General features: G+C 41.0%; 1 protein-coding gene across 1 annotated transcript in view; it reads right to left on the reverse strand.

Annotated features, from left to right (window-relative positions):
• Positions 1–8,073: 8,073 nt before the first annotated feature.
• Positions 8,074–21,573, reverse strand: part of LOC117526584 (CD97 antigen-like) — a 93,562-nt gene continuing 80,062 nt past the window's right edge. Inside the window, 10 exon segments of the mRNA XM_034188642.1 lie at positions 8,074–9,092; positions 9,198–9,299; positions 10,057–10,225; positions 13,628–13,786; positions 13,953–14,170; positions 17,098–17,292; positions 18,085–18,264; positions 18,380–18,579; positions 18,658–18,777; positions 18,904–19,057. Of these exon segments, the coding sequence (XP_034044533.1) occupies positions 9,051–9,092; positions 9,198–9,299; positions 10,057–10,225; positions 13,628–13,786; positions 13,953–14,170; positions 17,098–17,292; positions 18,085–18,264; positions 18,380–18,579; positions 18,658–18,777; positions 18,904–19,057 (1,539 nt within the window). The 3' untranslated portion in view covers positions 8,074–9,050.

Consider the following 21,573-nt stretch of genomic DNA (forward strand, 5'->3'; position numbering starts at 1 on the left):
TGTTTTGGAGGAGCACATCCACAGCCTCCTATGTTGATGTCCGGGGTCCCCTGGGTTCCAATATTAATTCCTGTGTGAGGAACCTTGGGGTGATTTTTGACAGCCATTTTAAATTTGATAAGCAGATCAGAGGTGTTGTTAGAACAGGTTTCTTCCAACTCCATCTCATAGCCAAGTCCAAGCCATATTTCTCTAGGATTGACCTTGAGGTTATCCATGCCTTTGTCACAAATAGACTAGATTATTGTAACTCCCTGTATGTTGGCTTTGATCTGACCTCTCTAAACCACATTCAGATTATTCAGAATGTTGCTGCTCATCTTCTTTTGGGAAAGAAAAAGTATGACCACATTATGCTGGCTTTGGCTACTCTTCACTGGCTTCCAGTCCATTACCGTGTCAATTTTAAGCTTCTTTTAATTGTTTTTAAAGCCCTCAATGGCCTGGCCCCAGTCTATCTTTCAGAGCTTCTTTTTCCTTACACCCCAACCAGGGCCTTAAGGTCTTCTGGCCAACTCTTGGTGGAGGTGCCTAAAACCAGATTAAAGATGAGAGGTGACAGAGCCTTTGCAGCGGCTGCCCCCAGGCTCTGGAATAGTCTCCCCTTTAATATTAGATCATCCCTGTCCCTTGAGACTTTTAAATCCTCTTTAAAAACCTATTACTTTTCTCTGGCCTTTCCTAAATGAGCGATTACATCTCTATTTCCTACTACTTTTTACTCTTTATTTTACTTTGTCTTATTTGTTTTATTGCCTGTTGTAATTTTATTGTTATTTGTAATTTATTTATTTACAATTTGGGATAACTTAGTGCCCATTTTTTAATTATGTACTGCACTGTGGTCAACTGCTGTCATTTTAAACATGCTTTAGAAATAAAGGTTGTGTTGAGTTGAGTATCCTTTCCAGCACCCTGGAGGAGACTTTACCAGGGAGGTTGAGTAGTATAATGGCCCTAATTGGCACACACTCTCTGGTCGTCGTCCCCACCACCACCAACTAGGGATCACCACCCTAGTTTGTCATTCCTTAGGCTGTGTCCCAGACTTCAACACAATGTTGAAAAGACGTCTCATCCAAGACAGTCACACCACAAACAGAGCCTTTGGCATTTCTGGACAGATCTCATCAAGCCCTGGGGCTTTGCCACTGCGTAGTTGTTTGACTACCTCAGTGACTTCCACCGGGGAAATTGATGATGATCCCCCATCAGTTTCCAGCTCTGCCCCTACTACAGAGGGTGCTCCAGTTTGATGCAGGAGTTCCTCAAAGTGTTCCTTCCAGTGCCCAATTACCTCCTCAGTTAGAGGTCAACAGAGTCCCATCCTTACTGTAGACAACTTGGACAATTCCCTATTTTTCCTTTCTCCTGAGGTGCCTCACAGTCCACCAGAAGCACTTTGGTGCCAACTGAAAGTCCTTCTCCATGGTTACTCTGAACTTCTCCCACACCGGACTTGTGAGTATCCACAACCACACCCGCCTGGACACCCACAGCCTGGGCAACTCCAGAGAAGAATAAGGTTCAAACCTTATCAACAAGAGTGGTTCCACAGCTGAGGCTGTGCTTGGAGGCAAGGCCGACCAGATCTTGCTGGTAGTGGCTCCACCTCTTGCACAAGCTCTGGCTCTTTCCCCCACTGTGAGGTGATGTTCCACGCCCCCAGACCTAGCTTTGCCACCCGAGTTTGGTCCATTGAGGCCCTCAACTTTCACTGCCACTCATGGGACAGTGTACCCGACCCGAGCGGTTCCTCCTGCGAGTGGTGAGCCCATAGGGTGGAGAGGTCCACATTGCCTTTTAAGGCTGTGCTCAACTGGGCTCTGTGGCAAGCCCAGCCACCAGACACTTGCTGATGGGCCCTACAGCAAGGCCTCACTCCAGACGGGGGCCCAGGGCTTCCTTCGGGCTGGGTCACATTTCCACTTCCTCGTTTTTTTTCATGGAGTCATTGTGAACCATTTGTAGTCTGGCCCCTCACCTGAGACCAATTTGACATGGGAGACCCCACCAGGAGAACAAAGGCTCTTGGCAACACAGCTCTCAGGTTCATAGTGGCACACAAACCTCTCCACCACAATAAGGTGATGGTTCCTAGAGAAGATCAAATAAATCTAAAATTAAAATATGTGTTATGTGTGTGTCTTAGTGGCTGCCTCTCTCCTGTCTTCCCCTTCCCTTCCTGTGTGTTTCCAGGTGGCGTGCCACAGAGCTGATCACCTCACCTGTGGCTCATCACCTGCAGCTGTATTTAAACCTCAGTTCAACACTTCCACCATAGTCAGTAAATCAGTTTTTGCTGTGTGGTATCTGGCTTCACAATAGAGTTTTGTGCATTCCTACGCAAACTGCTGTGCTCTTTGTGTGCTCCAGTGCAATTTATCTATGCTCTTACTCCTCTCCAGTGATCCTGCTCTCCGTCAGATCCGTGGCTAGCCACCTGGCTGCAGTCTCCAGCATCACCATCTGCTTTGTCCCCTTGCTCTGGTTTCCAGTCCCGTCTTCCATCCTGGACTCTTCTGGTTCCAATACTCCAGCTCTGATTCCACCTGGCTGGAGTTCCCAGTCTCATCTCATCATCGGTTTTGGTCCAGTCTGTGTCTCTGGTCTCCAGGCCTCCTTACACATTTCAAAATTCAGTCTGCATCCAGTTATCCATCCAATAAATTGTATTTTGGCTTTTCTTCTACTTCAGTGTTCCGCGTTTTCGGTCCTTTTCAAGTCTGTTTGGGTTCTAACCATAACACGAGTTACTGGCCAACATTATGGATCCAACAGGAGCAGACCATCTCCTCCAAGTCCTCAGCTCACAGGGAGTATTCCTTGGCAAGCAGCCTTAGTTACCAGAATTAACAATCAGTTGTGGCAGAGGCAGTAGGAGAAATGCCGAAGGGTTGATTACGTCACTTCCATCCAGATCCCTCCATGACTCGAACCAGGTCCTTCTTCCAGCTCCACTGAGAACACTTTCCTCGGCTCCATAGCTTACCCTGCAGATGAGCTTTAGCAGCTCAGCAGGGCAAAATTGACCCCTTAGGTGAGACACCAGGGAGTGCGTATTCTAGTGTTAAGGGGCATGTCTTCAACAACCGGTGTGGCCAAAGAACCCATGCTTGCCTGTAGGCCTGGGCTATGGGTGAGCCAGTTAAAATTCACGGGTGACCACCCAGAACACACCCAAATTCCACCACCAGTCAATTTCAGCTCCCACATTTATTGACACCAGGGCTGAGGGTAACTTCTTAGATCACTGTATTGTCATTGAACCATCACTCGGTTGACTAGGTTAGGGTTAGGGTTATGTCACCCTAACCATAACTAATGTCACAGAGCTGGTGACATTAGTGTTGTCAGGAAATCACAAGGAAACCATTGTGTTTTCGTCTACCTCCTAGTTGGTCTTAGGGCCCCCCCTGGGTCATACATACAATCCCCAAATAGATTGGCCAACTGGGGCAGTCACTCAGTGGAGCAAGCCTGCCACAGCCCAGCGTCAGTGTCAGGGAGCCAGCTAACTCACCCCTGACCTCTCATTAGTCCCTGAGTGCTATCAGGACTTAGTGGAGGTGTTTAGTGAGGACCTGGCTCTGTCATTTCCCCCTCACACATTTAACTGCGCCATTGATTTGCTCCCGGGCGTGACTTTTCCACTGAGTCGCTTACACAATCTCTCGCATCCGGAGAGGGAATCAATGGAGTTTTATATCTGGGACTCTCTGGCCACTGGGTTGATACAACCCTCATTGTCACCGCTGCGGGCCGGCTTCTTTTTTGGGGGAAGAAGGACGGTACGTTGAACCCGTGTATAGATTTCTGGGGCTGAATTCCATCACAGCCCGCAACCAATACATCCCCTCCTACATTTAGCATTCAGCTCCCTGCATGGATCAGTTGATTTTTTTCCCCTTGTGTTTATGAACAATGTCAATTATTTCGTATTCATCAGTTTCTTTAATGAACATTGAATCCTGAGTTTTATTGTTTTGCTGTAATCCAAAGAGCACATTTTAGAAGCTACAATTGGATTTGCTATTTTTTTACCGACATTAACAAAGTAATTATTAAAGTGATCTGTGTGATTATAGCTTTATTTTCCTTAACTGTATCAGTATTTGTGTAAAAAAGGCAGGATATTCCTTAACACCTTTTTTTTTTCTTTTTTATGGTTTCATTTAAAAGTTCCAAGTACCCTTAATGTTTGTTTTATTTTTTCCAATAAATCACCACAATACTGCCTTTTACAAGGTCACATAATGTTAGTTAGTTAGCTTTAAAAACTGCTTATACAGAATTTTTTTTTCTTTTTACATGCATTTTGCAGTCTTTAGTAATCCAAGGTTTATCAACATTTTGCTTATTTCCAACTTTTAACACCAAAGGGAAATTTGGACCTATATAAATAAAATAATGTGAATTGGAATGGCATATAAAACTGAGTGGCTGAGTGACTCTCTTAAATCACAGACATATGTTACAAATACAGTTCAGTCCAAACGTACTTGGCCACTTGGTATATTGGCCACTAAACCTATCGTCCTTAAACTCAAACTCATGAACATGCACTGTGCACAATTTCTCCAATCACAGCCACAGAAGCCTATAACGTCTTACGGGATGTCTGGGTGTCTTGGTGGCTTTCCTGACTCTTCTTCTTGCACAGTCACTGTTTTTGAGAACTGTCTACTCCACAGAGATTTACCACAGCATGCCATACTGTTTGTATTTCTTCATAACCGATGTAAATAAAGTCCAAGACATATTCAGTGACTTGGAAATGTTCATGTATCCATCCCCTGACTTGTCTGAATAAACTGGCACTAAAATGATTATTTACAGGTATGATACCAAATGGGCTTTTATATTTTTAATAAATTTATATCAAGTTATAGTGATTTGTGTTGTGTGGGCCGCTGAAGAGGAGGTACTGCTGGCCCACCACCAGAGGGCATCCTGCCTGAAGTGCGGGCTTCAGGCACGTGAGGGCGCCGGAGCACTGGGAGTGGCAGCTGTCACTCATCTACAACACCAGCTGTCACTCATCATCATCATCCACACCTCCATAAGAGCCGGGCAGCATCTTCACCTCACTGCTGAGAAATCGTCTACCGTTAAGTAAACGTCTCAGCCTTTGATCACATACAGTAGTAACGTTTTTACTTCTGTACGTACTGACAGTATTCTGAGTTTGCAGACTGTTGTTACTGCAGGATCTGTACAAACTCCGTGATTGAAAGGTGGAGGTGCTTTCACCTTCGTGTTGAACTGTTTGCTGGGTGTTCATACACCCACCATCACCTGTCTGTTCTTTCTGCCAGCAGTACCCGATCTGACAGCCGGAGGCAGTGGCCACCTGGGGACCCAGTGCTTGGCGGCTCCATGATTGCTTCAGGTCCGGTGGAGTGGAAGGCGTGTGGGATCCGGCTCTTTTCTGGACGGGCGTCTCCTATCCTCAAGCCTGCTCACACACCACCGTAACTTATTTGACTGGTGATCTCAATTGTGTTGTCTGTTGCTCTGTTGTGCACATTCACAACATTAAATTGTTATATTTGGCTTATTCCATTGTCCGTTCATTTGCGCTCCCTGTTGTGGGTCCGTGTTCCTACACTTTTCACAACAGATTTGCTTTGAGTTTGAGTTTAAGGATGATGATTTTGGAAATTTTTATGTATTTTTTTTATTTTTGTAATTTTGTATGTTTTGTCTTTGAAATGGCAAAGACAAATTAAAATGTGTGAAATACCAAGTGGCCAGATATGTTTGGACTGACCTGTATATGGCCCTTTTCTGAGGTGTAATACTCTGGCTTCAGAAAGTAAAAACCCTCCCGTGTGTTGCTTCTACCTGTGCACCTAAAACAGGTGATCTCAATAATTAGCTCATCCACCTTCCTTAAGAGCTGAACTAATTACAATCAGCTGATTTATTAGGAAGATGGAACAAATATGTGACTGGACTTTTACTTTCTGAAGCTGGAGTTTTACACTTCTGGCTCTTTTATACTGTATCACAGTGATGTTACTTAGTCAAACAGTGTTGAAATAATCCCACCATATCAGTGACAGGGGACTCGAGCCCTAGGCTCACTTTCACAGTTGTGGATCCAAGAAGGTCACCACCTACAACCAAGAAAAACTGCTGTTTGAAAATCATAGGTGTCCACAAATGTGACCCATAGAATTTTAAGGTATTACAAAATAATGTCAAAATTTCCGATGGGAAATAGGAATTTTTAAACATCTTGAAAATCATTAATTAAACATACATGAATTAGAAGTTTTATTTTATTTTTTTAATTGTTGTGCACCTTTTTTTTTTAAAGAAAACAGTACCGAACAACATTGTGTACAACAGCAAAAGTAGAAAAAGACATCAAATACCTTCAAAGTAGAGATGTACATTTTGCTAATAAGATTCTTACAATTACAAAATACTCCAAAATGCATAGAGCTTTTTGCATGAAAATACATTTTTGAAATGCACAAATAACAGGCGCTGACGGTCAACACAGAAGTAGTTCACATAAAAAGTGCTGCAACACTTAAGAACTGAAGAATATGTAATACATTAAAACAACAAACTGTTCTTCACTAGTCTACAAATTTGATTACTTATTCAGCTAGCTGTCAAGTAAACCATCAGATTCCATAAACTATCAGTGAGTCTGTGCATAATCTTCAGAAAGGGAAAGTGCAATAAGATGAACCATAAGACACGCTCATAAAGACGGACGTTCTGTGTTCTATGTGTTTTGTTTTTGTAACAAACTGCTTTAAGAACATGATCAAGTTAAATTTTCTTCAATAAACAGATTCTGAGTGAAGTAGCTGTAAGCGTCTAGGTGACACTGATTGTGAAAAGCAGAAGAAATTATGTTTGGACAAAATCACACAGAGCCTGTCCAATAATAATAATATTTGTGTATAAGACAGCCATAAGTGGTCCCAAACTGCACTTATTTTGTTTAATATAAAGTAAGTAATAGACAAGATGTATGGGCAGAGGCAGGAGCTCACACTAAAATGGTACAAATGTGAAGAGATCCTTCATGAGTAATTTATCTCCCCTGTCAATTATTAAATTTTCCTCACACAAACTGCAAATATCGTACCCAAAATGCTCAACATTTAATAAACCAAGAAGCATGTGACATTTTAAATAAATATATAGAATACCAAAAGTCAACTCATTCTCATGTTTTTGCTCTGCAAGTCACACGTCGGGTCCTAAGTTACGCATCAAGGGGCTTGATTCCAGACTACTTCTAGGAATTCATACAGGACATGAAGTGGGACTGAGTACCGGACTCTATGACGGACTTGACATGTGACTTAACACATGTAGGATTTGACCCAGGACATGATGCCAAACATAATGCTGGACTCATGGAGCTGTATATGAGTACTAGAGAGCACAGTCCCAATGCTGCACACTAAAAGAAAATGTGCCTTCATGAACAGCGACATGACGTCTCCTAACCGAGCAAAATATTGATGAAGTACCCGGATGTTAATGCATTTTCAATGGAGATTCACAACTGAACACACTTAGAAAAATACTTGCAAAATATGTGTTAAAATGCCATTTTGACCTGGATATCGAGCCAGTAAAATTTAATTACATTAAATTATGTCAGGAAAGTATTAAACTTCTTGTCGAACAATTTTAATCACTAATGACAAGTATTTAAACTAGACATTGGTCTAGCAGTGGAAAATATCAACTAGACATAAGTGAAGAGTTAATGGTCCGTGTCATCGGGCGACACAGGTATGGCAGGAGACATACAGCTGTTTATCATCCAAATATCACGGACAAAGTGACAAGAATAACCAAAACCACTTACTTATGGAAGGAAATATTGTCTCCCTTGTTCCTCCATTTGTGGCTTTGCCAACATGCGCAGCTTTCCGGTATACGAGTATTCCACCTGTTTCTTGACAAGACTAAGTGAACTTCTATGCATGCAAAATCACTAACTTGCTCAGAATTAAAATGGCGATCACGCCTCCTTGTCGGCACGTGGCTCAGCGCTACTGCACTCTCTAGTTCTTAAATACAGTTCCATGACTGGACTTGACACTATACCTCATGTGGGACTTCATGCGTGACTTGATATGGGTAGGACTTAACGTGGGACTTGCAGTACCAAGACTCCAAGATGACTTGACTATTTCTTTGTCCCAACTTTGTAAAATACAGCACAAACTCTTCAGTCCCGCTTTAAAGACAGAGAGAATCACATATTTGATTGTGGCCCACTTAATCCAGGCTTCATAGATGGAATTTTGTAAATAAATAGCATATAAAGACGTCACAAAAGAAATACAGCTTATAATACAGTTATGATATGTTCTCAGTGAAATGACAATCTCGGATAAATGTCTCAACTGTAACTTATCGGTATGATTACGTCAGAAAATAAAAAAATTTAGTCTGTATCAGCAGAAATTAGCTGGATTATTTAAAAGACATCTGACAGAAATCCCTGCTAAAATCCCTGCTGTCAATCAACCACAAAGTGTACGTGTTCTATGTCACAGGCAAAGTTTTTATGGAAAACAAAGACAGGTTATCTCACATTTGTGGTGCAGAAGCTTAATTTGAATATCTAAGTTTAAATTTACTTTTAAAAAATGAAACATTTCAACTTTTTTTTGGGGGGGGGGGGAGAACTGGTTTTACAGTGTTGTGTTTGATCAGTGAAGAAAAATGAAATAAGGTAAATGAGACATTATGACTAAACATATAAAGCATGCTGCTAACACTGTTTACTGGGAATATGTTTAGACATTTGATAGTTGAAAAAAAAAAGTTAAGTTGAAAAACAAAAAGCATGACGCCCCCCACCCGCCCCATTAAATTCGGCAGAAAGTGAAAACAGACAGTAGAACAAAGTCCTGATGTACGCTGGATGATTCAGTGACTTTTAACTGAAATAATACTTTGATTTTTAGCTCAAGAGATATAGTTTTTTAACATCTGAATTATTTTAGTCTACACAACCTAAAAATGTGGAAGTTTGGTGAAACTAGAAACATTGGTCTTCATGTTTTAGATTCTCCATTTTGACGCCCACTTCCAGAACCCTAAATAAACACAAACACAAGTTCAGTAAAAGCTGACGTGTGTCTTTTTTTTTTGTAATTTTAAAATGTAAATTTTGTTTGTAATATTTTTGTATGCATGCTTACTTGTGACTGACTGCTGGAAGGATTGCTGCTGCTGAAGTCTGACAATCTCTTCTTCTGCTGTGTGCAGATGCAAGGCAAGAAATGCATGTACTCGTCTCTCACCTGCAGTGGGCAGCAACACATCATCATCATTACATGAGCTGCTCCGTGTTTTCTTACTGAACATTTTTTATTACATTCAAATGAATGTCTATGAGCGGCATGGTATGGAGTTAAATTTGTCTCATTAATACCTGCAAATGCACAGAGGATGATCTACAAATAGTCCTTGATTTGCACAGTCCTTGTTTTGTGATCCACAAACACAAATTTTCAATGTGTAAGTTGTATGTTGGTTTTTACAAATAAATGTGTATTTGTAAATATGTAATTTGTCATTTTTCATTTGTAAAAAAAAAAAAGGCATTTGCAAATTTGTGTTTGTGGAACAGAAAACGTGTGCAAATCAAGGACTATTTGTAGATCACCCTCTGTGCATTTGCAGGTATTAATAAGACAAATTTAACTTCATCCACCGTATTGAGGTTTCAAATCCAACAACATCTCGCAAAACTTCGGAGAGTTTGTCGTTCTGCGAGATGTCAGTAACACTGAGAAATGCACTAAGGTGCTCTGATCAGGCTGCACTTTAACCGCTGCACACGGACAACAGCATTAACATCACAACATAAAACTCTTTGTATATTGTCCCTAAAACTCTGGTGAATATATTATCTGGGTTTACAGACGTATAATGTTCATTTACTATTGTCATCATGTGGTTTCTCAATGTTGTTTTGACTACAGTGACTCTCTGACGCGCAAGGGACTATGGGATATCTCAATAGGGCGAATAAGGGCATGCAGCCAGTGATTCTACCTGCTTAGACAGGAGGCAGTGCATTATGAAGACCATCGCCCCCTGTAGGCTGTTGAGGATAGTGAAGATATATGCAGCTACTGTGGCACCTTCTCGGAACAGGAAGGCGCCAAACACCCACATCAAACCCAGTATGCACATCTGGGCTACAGCTGTCACTGTGAATGCTCTGCACGAGAAAAGAAGCAACACATTCAGCCAAAAAAAAAAAAAAAAAACCAAACAAAAAACTACTTCAAAATGTGAAAAAATGAAAGCAGCTACTACAGTCAGGTAAAATGTTTGGACAGTGACACAATTTTTGTAATTTTGCCTCTTTACACTCGTGTCAGCTTTCAGCTTTAACTCAAGGGGTTTAACAAAAAGACAACATTAACCATTTAGGAATTACAAGCATTTATAGAGGCCATAAGTAATTGGACAAACTAAATACAAGAATTATTCTTCATATAAATCATCACTTTTACAGTCAGTTTTTAGAGAAGTCACGGAATAGATACAAGAACATTTACGTGTCAATGAATGCATCTTAGATTTCATTTCCTATTATTTATTAACAAATTCACACATTATGGTGCTGTATGTTAAACCTTTCTGGAGCAGGCAAAGAAGGAGCTAGTGAGGGAAGCCACAAGACACCCAGACAATTATGAAGGACGTGAGACCGGAGAAACTGTGAAATCTTTTGGCTGTTGCACGACCTGTCACAGCTTCATGATAGAGTGGTACACATCAGGAGCGTGCTGGGAACATTTTTCAGCCCGGGAGTTTAATATCCAACCGGCCCAAAAACCGCCAGTGCACAGCGATAATAAGAGTTCTGCTGTGGCATTTTAATCCAGCATTTATGTGCTGACTGTGAAAACTGGGTGGCTTATAATAGAAAGCAAAAGCTAGTTAGTTAAAACAAGCACGGTATTGTTAAGTCACCATTTTTGGCCCTTTTTCAGCCAATTTTCCACTCCTGCGAGAATTTTTTGGATCGCGCCGAGTTTCAGCCTTAATCGTGCGTCCTGCATCGTGCAGGTCTACATGGAGTAACGAGCTGCGTTTAACATCTCACGACCACCTCCCGATGGGGAATCATATGGTCGGATGAATATCAACCCTGTTTGATATTTTGGTTGGCCGCCGTGACTCGTGAGGGTTCTGCGCTGTTGAAGCAACGCTACAAGCGTCTACGTGCTGATTACGTCGCGCACTGTGCGTGTGCAAACACCAGAGAGAGCAAACAGTGATCTCATGTAAAGTCTTGTTTTTTTTTTTTTTTTATTGCGTTCCCTCGCAATAACCTAATATCATATTAAAGTTCATGCCTATCAGCGCGCACAGTGAGTGGAATCAGGTGGGGGGAGACTGAACGTATATGCACGCGCACACACACACAGCAGACAACAGGATTCACGACAGATGAGGGAATAAGTTGCTACACCTTGCACAGCTGTATGACTCCGTATGAAATATAGTTTATTTATACAACAGTGTAAGTAACAACACTTGTTATGAATGTTTGTTTTCTTTTTTGTCTTCTCATGAATCACGTTGTCTGCTGTGTGTGCGCGCGCGCGCATATGCGCTCAATCTCCACCCACCTGATTTCACTCACTGTGCGCGCTGATAGGCATGAAATATATATATATTTTTTTTAAAAGAAACGCGACCCCGACGTGTGGTTTTTGAAGGTACAATGTGAGCAGTCAGATCGCGTCAGAGCATCGGGTCGTACAGTGTGAGAACATGAATCATGCGCTCTGAATTTTTAAACCGTGCGGTTTTGTCGCACAGTTTGAGCTGGAGCCAAGTACAATGATTGAAAATATCGTACAGTGTCTGCCCAGCCAAGTCAGTGTCTTTTTCTTTTTGTTAATCTAGCTTTTTCAGCTCCACCTGGGTTTTTTCTGTCCATCTTTTCCTTCATAGCGCAAGTCCCATCTGAGCGCACAGGGCTTGTGGTTGGACTGAACTAACTGTAATGAATGCATAGGGGTGTTAAACGTGTAATGGGATGTCCCTACCTCGGGCTTTGGAAAAGATAACGTTGCAAAAGAAGCAGTCTTAAGTTAATTTCTTGTGAATTTTCGTGATTGTAAGACATTTATAGCACTTAATGTCTTCTCTTTAAGATACAGCAGCCCAAGTGTCTTGCTGTGTAGCCTAACAGTGGTGGTCATATATGTATGTATATATTAACACCCCCTCACAACGGCCCCAGGTTGGACCAGTCCACCGGGAAAACTCCCGACTCTCGTGATTACTCCGCACGCGGTAGGTACACATATGGATTTTATACAAGAAAAAGATCAGATTTAGGCAGGAGTCTACCAGTACCTTCTGTCAAACTATAGCTGGAATTTCATGTCTTGTGTATGTCACGCCACTATCAAGAGATATTACTGCTGATGTAACAGACAAAAGCTGCACTACACACAGTTTCTCCAGTGACAGCCAAATAAGACTGTAACTGCTTTGGAGTTGTCATGGGAGTATTGGTGGCTTCCCTCATGCACGAAGCATGATCATTCTTTTTTTTTTTTTTTAGAGAATTGACTTCTCCAGACAGATTTCCCATATGGTAACATACTGTTCATATTACTGAATGGTTGATATTATATCTGATGGAAATTAGAGCAATATGACACACCTTGATGTTTTTTTGTTTATTTCAACTCTATTATTGTGATGTACAGAGACAAAATGACAAAAAATTATGTCACTGTCCAATTACTTATGTACCTGGGTGTAAGTTTCTCATCCTTTCAGTGTCTGTGAAGTCATGGGTTCGACTCACTGTCTTTAAAAGGTTCTGGCAATATTCCCCATCTTTCTTGGTATATTATTTTGTGAGTTATACAAAATATTTACCATTTCATTTACCTCTGGTCCTACGGACTGCTTCCCAGTAGACTGGAATTAAACAATTGCTAAAATGTCTTTGGACAAGACATTTCATCTGCATTGTCCAAGTCCACCCAGCTGTAAATGGTTACCAGCGATGGACTGGTGTCCTGCCCAGAAGAAGTCATAAACTTCCCTCTACTTCGTCCTACAGTATGCAGGAAGAATCATGGGCCTCAGGCCCAATATAGGTCATTATTTTCCTATCAAAATCTGGCCAAATGGATGATGTGATTCCAGTCACAGAACATTAGCTTTTGATTTCAGTTGCAATACATCGATCAGAAAGAAAAAAATCAATCACTTGACAAAGAAGGAAATCTGCAGCCACAGATTACTTTCTAAGAAATCTTACTGATGAAAGTGTCTTGTTTGCTGGCACTTAGCATGTGAAAGTCAATCAACGTCAACCCCTGGACACACAGACCTGAACAACAGGAATGAAACAGTCCAGTTTGACAGGTCAAACCTTTAGTTCAGGGCTGAGTGGAGTCAAAATGAGACAGAGAGGGTCTGAGGACAGACAATCCCATCACCAGCTCCCCGTTAGACAGGAGGGTGGTTTCTATCATCGCCCCGTCTAATCCAAGTAAACCTTTACCTTGCTTGATCACCAGTGGAACAACTGTCTGCACAGAGCAGACATGCAGAAAGATTAACGCTGAAACAGACTGACCGAATTTTGTGCAGTTTGGACAGGTCTGGGTTGAGGCTGCTAAACTTCTGGGCAAGTTTCCAAACAGTGATGATGAAAAAGAAGATGTTGAGAATGATGACTAGACACACAGGAACAAAGAAACTCCAGATGACTCCATGTTCCAGTGACAGCCAACAGCTGGAAGAAATGAAACACATTTTATTAAAGTCAGTAAGAAAGCAGCTGGTCCGTGGAGCACACTGATGTAACGCTATGACACAAATGTTTACAGAAGGGCTGAGACCCATATCCTTTCTCCTGTAATCAAACACACCCCTTGTATCCATTTTCCCCATTGACTTACTGTTGATCAGTACCGTATCCGTCTGGTCTGATGATGGCAGATATCACCACAATGATTAGAGGGGCCCCGTAACCTGCAGCGAACAGGTACAGGGGCCGAGTGCTGGTGTTGAACACCAGAACCACCATCCGATACAGCTGCACTCCTTCCAATAGCATCCAGCTGAAAACTCCCAAAAAGAAGAAATGGAGCATCCCTGCAACAAACCTGCAGCCACCCTGAGAGGCAAAATGACAACATGAAGGAGGAGATGAATCACTTAAAAGGAAGCACAGAAGTAACCGACGTAAATCACCGCATAAGAAATATTTCATGAACACATTCAATACTAAATTCTGGTGTGACATTTATGGGCACAGTAAGTTTGTATTACCTATACCTAGTGACAACTTCGGCAGCATAGTAGCTCAGTGGTTAGCACTGCTGCCTCACAGCAAAGAGGTCATGGGATCGATTCCCATTTGTGGCTTTTCTGTGTGGAGTTGCATGTTCTCCCCGTGTCTGTTTGGGTTCCCTCCGCGTGCTCTCAAAGACATGCAGGTTTTTTTTTTTGTTTTTTTTGACAAAGTTTTTTTTTAATTCGGCACACAAAATATTCAAATAGAAAAAAATGAACAATTCCACAAACAAACACAGACAAAACTAGTGAATCCGAAAGGGTGTGGGCTGAAGCAAAGCTTATTAGCGCCCACCCCTGCTAGTACAAGTCCAACAATTCTAATCAGTCATATTTACATAAATATAAATTCACTACTACATGTCGACACACAGACATACACATCAATATACTATTCACTTATAATTATATTTATATAGTACCAGATCACAAGAAAGTCGAATCAAGGCACTTTACGCCAGTAAGGACTAACCTTAACCTAACCATAACAAAGGTTATGTTGTATGAATGAGTTTGTTTGTCTGTGGTCCTGTGATAGACTGACGTCCTGTCTAGAGTGCCTTAATTGAGAGAGTGGTAACATAACGAGTAAAAAAAAAATGGTCATGTGAATCATGGTGCCATCTTGGGTTCAAAATAGTGTTTGCTGTTAATGTGTCTGCATGTAAATCCAGCTATTCTATTCTATTGTTGTGCATTTGGATGCACAAATAGACACAGCAAGGGCTTCAAGATGTACAGATTCCCTTCAAATCCGAACAGAAGAAAAATTTGGGAAAATAAAGACAGCTGTGTGGGATGGAAGCCGACTTTATCGTCAAAGCTTTGCGAGGTAAATTTATTGTTCAGTCCCATGTACAGTAAAACTCACCTAAACCGTCATCATATAAACAAGATATTCAGAGACACCGGACAAAAAAGTCCCAGTTGTTTTTGTATTGTTTTCCATGTAATAAACAGGCATGCACATTACTGGTACTCAGTGTGCTTGTGCGTACTAAAAATAAATGATGTGCGGCAGAAGACACAAGGGAAGCACTTCATTGGAGGAAAGCAATGACAGAATGCAGGAAACCTGTTTCCTTCTGTGTGCTGTCTGCTGTGTTCAATGATTTTTAGCGCACACGAGCATGAGACTACCAGTTATGTGCACCCCTGGTAATAAACACCGTATATAACAGATTTTGTACAACGGATTTTCACTCACATTGGATAAAATCTCCCGTCCAATCGCAATGCATTTCCATTAAAAATCCCGAGCAGTCTGGATGTGCACAGTAACAGAGGCACAAATTAAAGTTCAGCACTGACACTCGCTGATTCGAGGAAAGTGGGACCAGAGTCATTTCTGTGATTAAAAGCCCGACCATTTATTTTTTTCAAACCGTGTTCAGTCCAGAAAAAGCAGCAGTACAAAAATCATAAGGCAGTCGGTGTGGTCGAGGCAACAGGCTGGAGTTCAGGTACACACAGTGAGGCAAGCAGGACTATGAATGCAGGAACAGAGCTGGAATGCAACTCTGGCGAGGGACAAACACACCCAGTGAGCTCACCCTCCCCTCTGGCAGGAGGCTGAGGTCCATCAGGAGCAAAATCTCAAGACACAAAAACAGCTTTTTTCCCATCCGCAGCTGGACTCATAAACAACACTAGAGACCCCCATTTACTCTGCCTCCTGCCCCACTACCATAAAGTACAAGATTGGTCATACCTGCACTGAATGGTACTGTACATCTGTACTCCAATCACCTGTTTATGCACTGTCCCATTCCATTCCATTTTATTTATTTAACAGGTAATATAATTTTGTTTGACTCTTTTTACTTCTTATAGAAGTGTTATTCTTTTCTTATTGTTTATGTACCAATAACACCAGATCAAATTCATCGTATGTGTGAACTTACTTGGCAATAAATTCAATTCTCATTCTGATTCTGATTTGCAGAGACACTCTGATGTTATTTCAGTTCAGTTATTGCTTGGACTTGGAAACATGGAAACAGAAGTAGTTGTGAAACTGTACAGCACAACTTTGCAAACATTTTAATAAAGCCACTTGATTTTTACCCGAGGCCATCAAATATGGCCATCGGGTATTGCGAAGGCTTTGTGTCCATCCATCTGTCTGTCTGTGCTCAGCATAAGTCCAGTCCTATTACTGCAAGAGTTTTCAAATTCACAGGGAACAATCTTGGGACAAGTTCAAAGATGGCTGACCTTGCCATATTTTATGAGGTATTTTAAGAGGTTAAAAAGTCACATTCTGTTCCTATTTTTATGGTATGATCTGTTGGATGCCACTTCCTGGTGTCACTAGCTGCTAACTTTTTTTGGCTAAATATAACACCTTTTTCATATATTATGTAAAAACTAGCAAGAAATAGACAGTTCTAAAATTGAAAATGTTTTTGTAACCTGAAAACACCTCTAGAGTGATTTACAAGACCTTTCGTGAACATTAGCATGCACGCTAACTCAAAGCTAACTCAAAGCTAACTTCCGCTCTTGTAAAAAGCTCATGTACACATACACGCACGTCCATCTGCAGACACAGTTAAAACGTAAATATTGTTTATGATTGAATGATTGATCGATAGAGTGGCTTTATTGAACATGTACAAATTGTACATAAGACAATAGGATCTTAATTAATAAAGAAGACAATGCTCATATGGCCAAGGGTATTTTAGCATTGCATTATATTTCAAATAATAATTTCACCAGTTTAATGTCAATGTATGTACGTACCACAGGTTTAGTTTGTGAAATGCCAGCAAGGAAAATGAGGTCGGCCATGAAAAGGCAGACACACAGGTGCAGGTGGATGGTGGTGCGAGTGCCTTGAATAGAGCGGCAGAACTTGAAGGTCAGGATGCACAGCAGGAGGCAAAGAAGAGAAATGACCAGCCCAATCTTTGTCACCAGCAGAAGAGCAAACGGGTGCTGGAGGAGAGGATAAACATCAGCGATACATATCGTGAACTATTACACTTTTAATTTTGTCTGTCAGGCAAAGACATTTTGCTTATTTAAATAAGTAGTGGTGGCCTTGGTGACAACCAAATGTGGGTGTTGTAAAAGAAAGAAACAGGCAAACAAGCTAATTTAAAACATGGAACTTCAACACCACACATTTGTTGAAAGAGACAGTGTGGGAAGGAAACAGTGTATTTCCTGTATATATTTCCTGTGGTGACTTGTGACCATGTTATCTATCTACCAAAGTTCAGCAGATTTGTTAGGGGTTGTCCTTATTATTTGGCCTTTTAATGCAATAAGATCATAATATTTATTATTTTTAAGGTACCACATTAACAATCTGTAGGATATGGACTCATCACCACCAACATCAACACTGCTTTTAGGGAGGTCATGGTTTAGAACTGAAAGTGGTGGGTGTGACACCAGAGGATCCTAGGTTCAGATCCCCATTACACCAGAAAAATTGTCCTAAATCTCCAAGTTGTTCCCAGTGTGCAGCTGAGCACCTTGCATGGCAGTACACTGATATTGGTGTGGGACTGAATGGATGAATGTGGGGCATCATTTTAAAGTGCTTTGTAACCTGCTTCAGATGGAAAAGTCCTGTAGAAATGCAAGAGCCTACAAAGTTCATTTATTTTTAGGACTTTTTTAGGTTTCAAGAAACAAAATGTGTTGTTATATTTGCTAAAAGCATTAATATCTGACAACGAGCTGTTTTGTTTTGATGGACACTGTCTTTGTGTCTCTTACCTCTATGGGGTAGACGGCCATGAGAACAGCAAAGCTGCTCAGGTGTTCAACTCTGCACACAGTGTGTGTGTCATTGGAAAGTTCCTCATAGCAACCATCTTCAGCCCATGTCCCTTTCCCACCATGGCCTTTCTTCCAGTATGCACAGATGTAGCTCACATTAGACAACCCTTTTTTGTCCTAACATGAAAAAAACACATTTTCTTTAGTCCTTTTACAATACCATCTTTGAATATAATCAAATAGACACCATTGTTCTCATAAGATCACAATAAAACGAGTGTGGCAGAGTTACCCGCAGATGTCTGAGGGTTATGATGACATGGTGGCTCAGGTTATATGTGGATGGGTTAGAGACCACGACAGACACAAGCTTAGAAAGGATCTGGAAGGAAGGATCTCGGCCATCTTTTTGGTGTTCTTTGAGGTTTTCAAAGGACCAACTAACAGATCTGTCAATGTTTTTGTAGGTCAGTAATGCAGCCATGGAAAAACCTGTAAAAACAATAACAAATGAGAAGAGAAGAGAAGAGAAGAGAAGAGAAGAGAAGAGAAGAGAAGAGCAGGTATTACCGGGGTATGTTCCATTCCCAGCAGCTGTTGTCCAGTCAGTGTCCATAGAAGCATTCTCATTGGTCAGATGGATTGGTCCAGTGGGTGGAGTCCTTCCCCTCTGTACAGTAATTTCTGCATCTGTTAACATAAATAACCTCCTATAGTTCACATTTCATTCTTTAAACTCTAGATGTCATTCTGTTGGGGAAGACGTATCTAAGCTTCTTCTTTTCACATGTCCAGTTGTGTTATAGATATTGTCACCTGTCTCATCGGTCGCCATCCTGGTGTGGTTGTTTTTGAGCTGTGGTCCAAGGAACCTCACAGCGTCCTCCACAGTTGTGAGCAATCCACCGACATCTACACTGCTGTCCATCTGACCAGAGGACAAGACGGCCTCGGTCGCTGTAAAAAGACTCTGTTGAAGTTGTGAGACACAGATAAAGGGATTCAAACAGCACACAGGAACAGGGTGCCTACATAATGAGGGCAGTGAAGCCTGAATTTTCCTTGATCCATTGCACACTGTATTTATTGAGCTTATGCATGACAACTCCACAGTCATACCTGTCCTATCCTCACCCAACAGGGCTCATTTAGATAAAAAAAGTAATACATTTGAAAACACATTTACATAATTTGACGTTGAAATTGGAAAAAAAAAAAATCATTGCTTTTGGTAGTTTCTTTTAGTTTATTATATAAGCATGTCAATAACAATCATGCATATCCATACATCACCTGGTCCTCAATCTGATCCCAGAACGTTAAAATATGGATGAAAAACAAGAAAGGAAACAAAGAAAGGAACAAACAGGTGGCAAATGCATAAAACACAGAAAATACAATGAATGACGACAGTGGTAAACATGCCAAATAAAATCAGTGACAAAAGCAATCATGAATCAAAAATCAAAGATGGAGGATGAAAGATTGGGGACATGGACACAGATGAAAGACAAAAGCAAAATGAAAATCCAGACACAGAGCAGATCATGACATTGTGATGGACTGTTGACGTCAAAGCACCAGTGACGAACACCAAAATGTAAGCCCCTTTTCTGTTGCTTATAAATTAATAAAATATCAAATGACAAGGATCTATTTTAGCCGTTATATAAAACAAATAATAAATGTTTTATCATTCTTTCAATGGAACGAATATTCAGTTCGGTGAAAGCTGTAACGTACCATTCATGGAACATTCCATCTTTCACCTTATGAAATATTCGCACCACTGAACTCATAAACATTCATTATTTGTACAATGTTCCCCTTCAGTGGAACTGTTTAATTTTTTTTCTAGACAACGTAAAGTTTGATCATATTGACAGTGTCATATTAGGAATCACCTATTTAAAGGCTAATAAATAAATCTGAAAAAAACTAAAAATTCTGTACAGCTTTAACATGTGAAACACCTTCAGAAAAAAAAAGGAACAGCGCTATTTATCTCTCATCTTTCTGTCAATGCCCTGAAAACATTATTGAGTTCCAGAATAATGGTATTCGGTGGTATTAAATATACAGCTGTATGCAAATGTTTGGGTGCCCCTGATAATTTTCATGATTTTCCTTTATAAATCATTGGTTGTCTGGATCAGACATTTCTGTTAAATATATCATATAGCAGACAAACACACTGGTATGTGAGAAGTGAAATGAAGGTTCTGGTATTTACAGAAAGTGTGCAATAATTATTTAAACATAATTGGGCAGGTGCATAAATTTGGGCACCCTTGTCATTTTATTGATTTGAATACATTTAAGCACTAATTATTGGAACATAAAATTGGTTTGGTAAGCTCATTGACCCTTGACCTCTTTACACAGGTGACTCCAATCATGAGAAAGGGTATTTAAGGTGACCATTTGCAAATGCTTCCCCTCTTTGCATCTCTTCTAATGAGTGGCAACATGGGAGCCTCTAAACACCTCTCAAATGACTTGAAAACAAAGATTGTTCAACATCATGGTTTAGGGGAAGGATAAAAAAAGCTATCTCAGAGATTTCAGCTGTCAGTTTCCACTGTGAGGAACATAGTGAGGAAATGGAAGACCACAGGCACAGTATTAGTTAAGACCCAAGGCCAAGAAAAATGGCCAAGAAAAATGTCAGATAAGTTGAAGCGAAGGATGTGAGAACAGTCATAGTCAACCCACAGACCTGCTCCAAAGACCTACAACATGATCTTGCTGCAGATAGTGTCTCTCATTCAACTATGCAGCGCACTTTGCACAAAGAGATGCTGTATGGTGCTATAATGCAGAGGAAGCCTTTTCTGCGTACACACCACAAACAGAGTCGCTTGAGGTGTGCTGAAGCACATTTGGACAAGCCAGCTTCATTCTGGAATAAGGTGCTGTGGACTGATGAAACTAAAATTGAGTTATTTGGACATAACAAGGGGCCGCATACATGGCTGAAAAAGAACACAGCATTCCAAGAAAAACACTTGCTACCTACAGTAACATTTGGAAGTGGTTCAATCATGTTGTGGGGCTGTGTGGCCAGTGCAGGTACTGGGAATCTTGTTAAAGTTGAGGGTCACATGATTCCAGTCAATATCAGCAGATTCTTGAGAACAATGTTCATGAATCAGTGACAAAGTTGAAGTTGTGCCAGGGCTGAATCTTTCAACAAGACAATGGCCCTGCTCAAAATCTACTAAGGCATTCATGCAGAGGAGCAAGTGCAACGTCCTGGAATGGCCATCTCAGTGCCCAGACCTGAATATTACTGACAATCTGTTGTGTGATTTTAAGCATGCTGTCCATGCTCGGAAACCAACAACCCTGACTGAACTGGAGATATTTTGTAAAGAAGAATGGTCCAAAATACCTTCAACCAGAATCCAGACTCTGATTGGAAGCTATAGGAAGCATTTAGAGGCTGTTATTTCTGCAAAAAGAGAATCTACTAAATATTGATGT

The sequence above is a fragment of the Thalassophryne amazonica genome, chromosome 15, assembly GCF_902500255.1.
Source record: "Thalassophryne amazonica chromosome 15, fThaAma1.1, whole genome shotgun sequence".
In the NCBI taxonomy this organism is placed as follows: Eukaryota; Metazoa; Chordata; class Actinopteri; order Batrachoidiformes; family Batrachoididae; genus Thalassophryne; species Thalassophryne amazonica.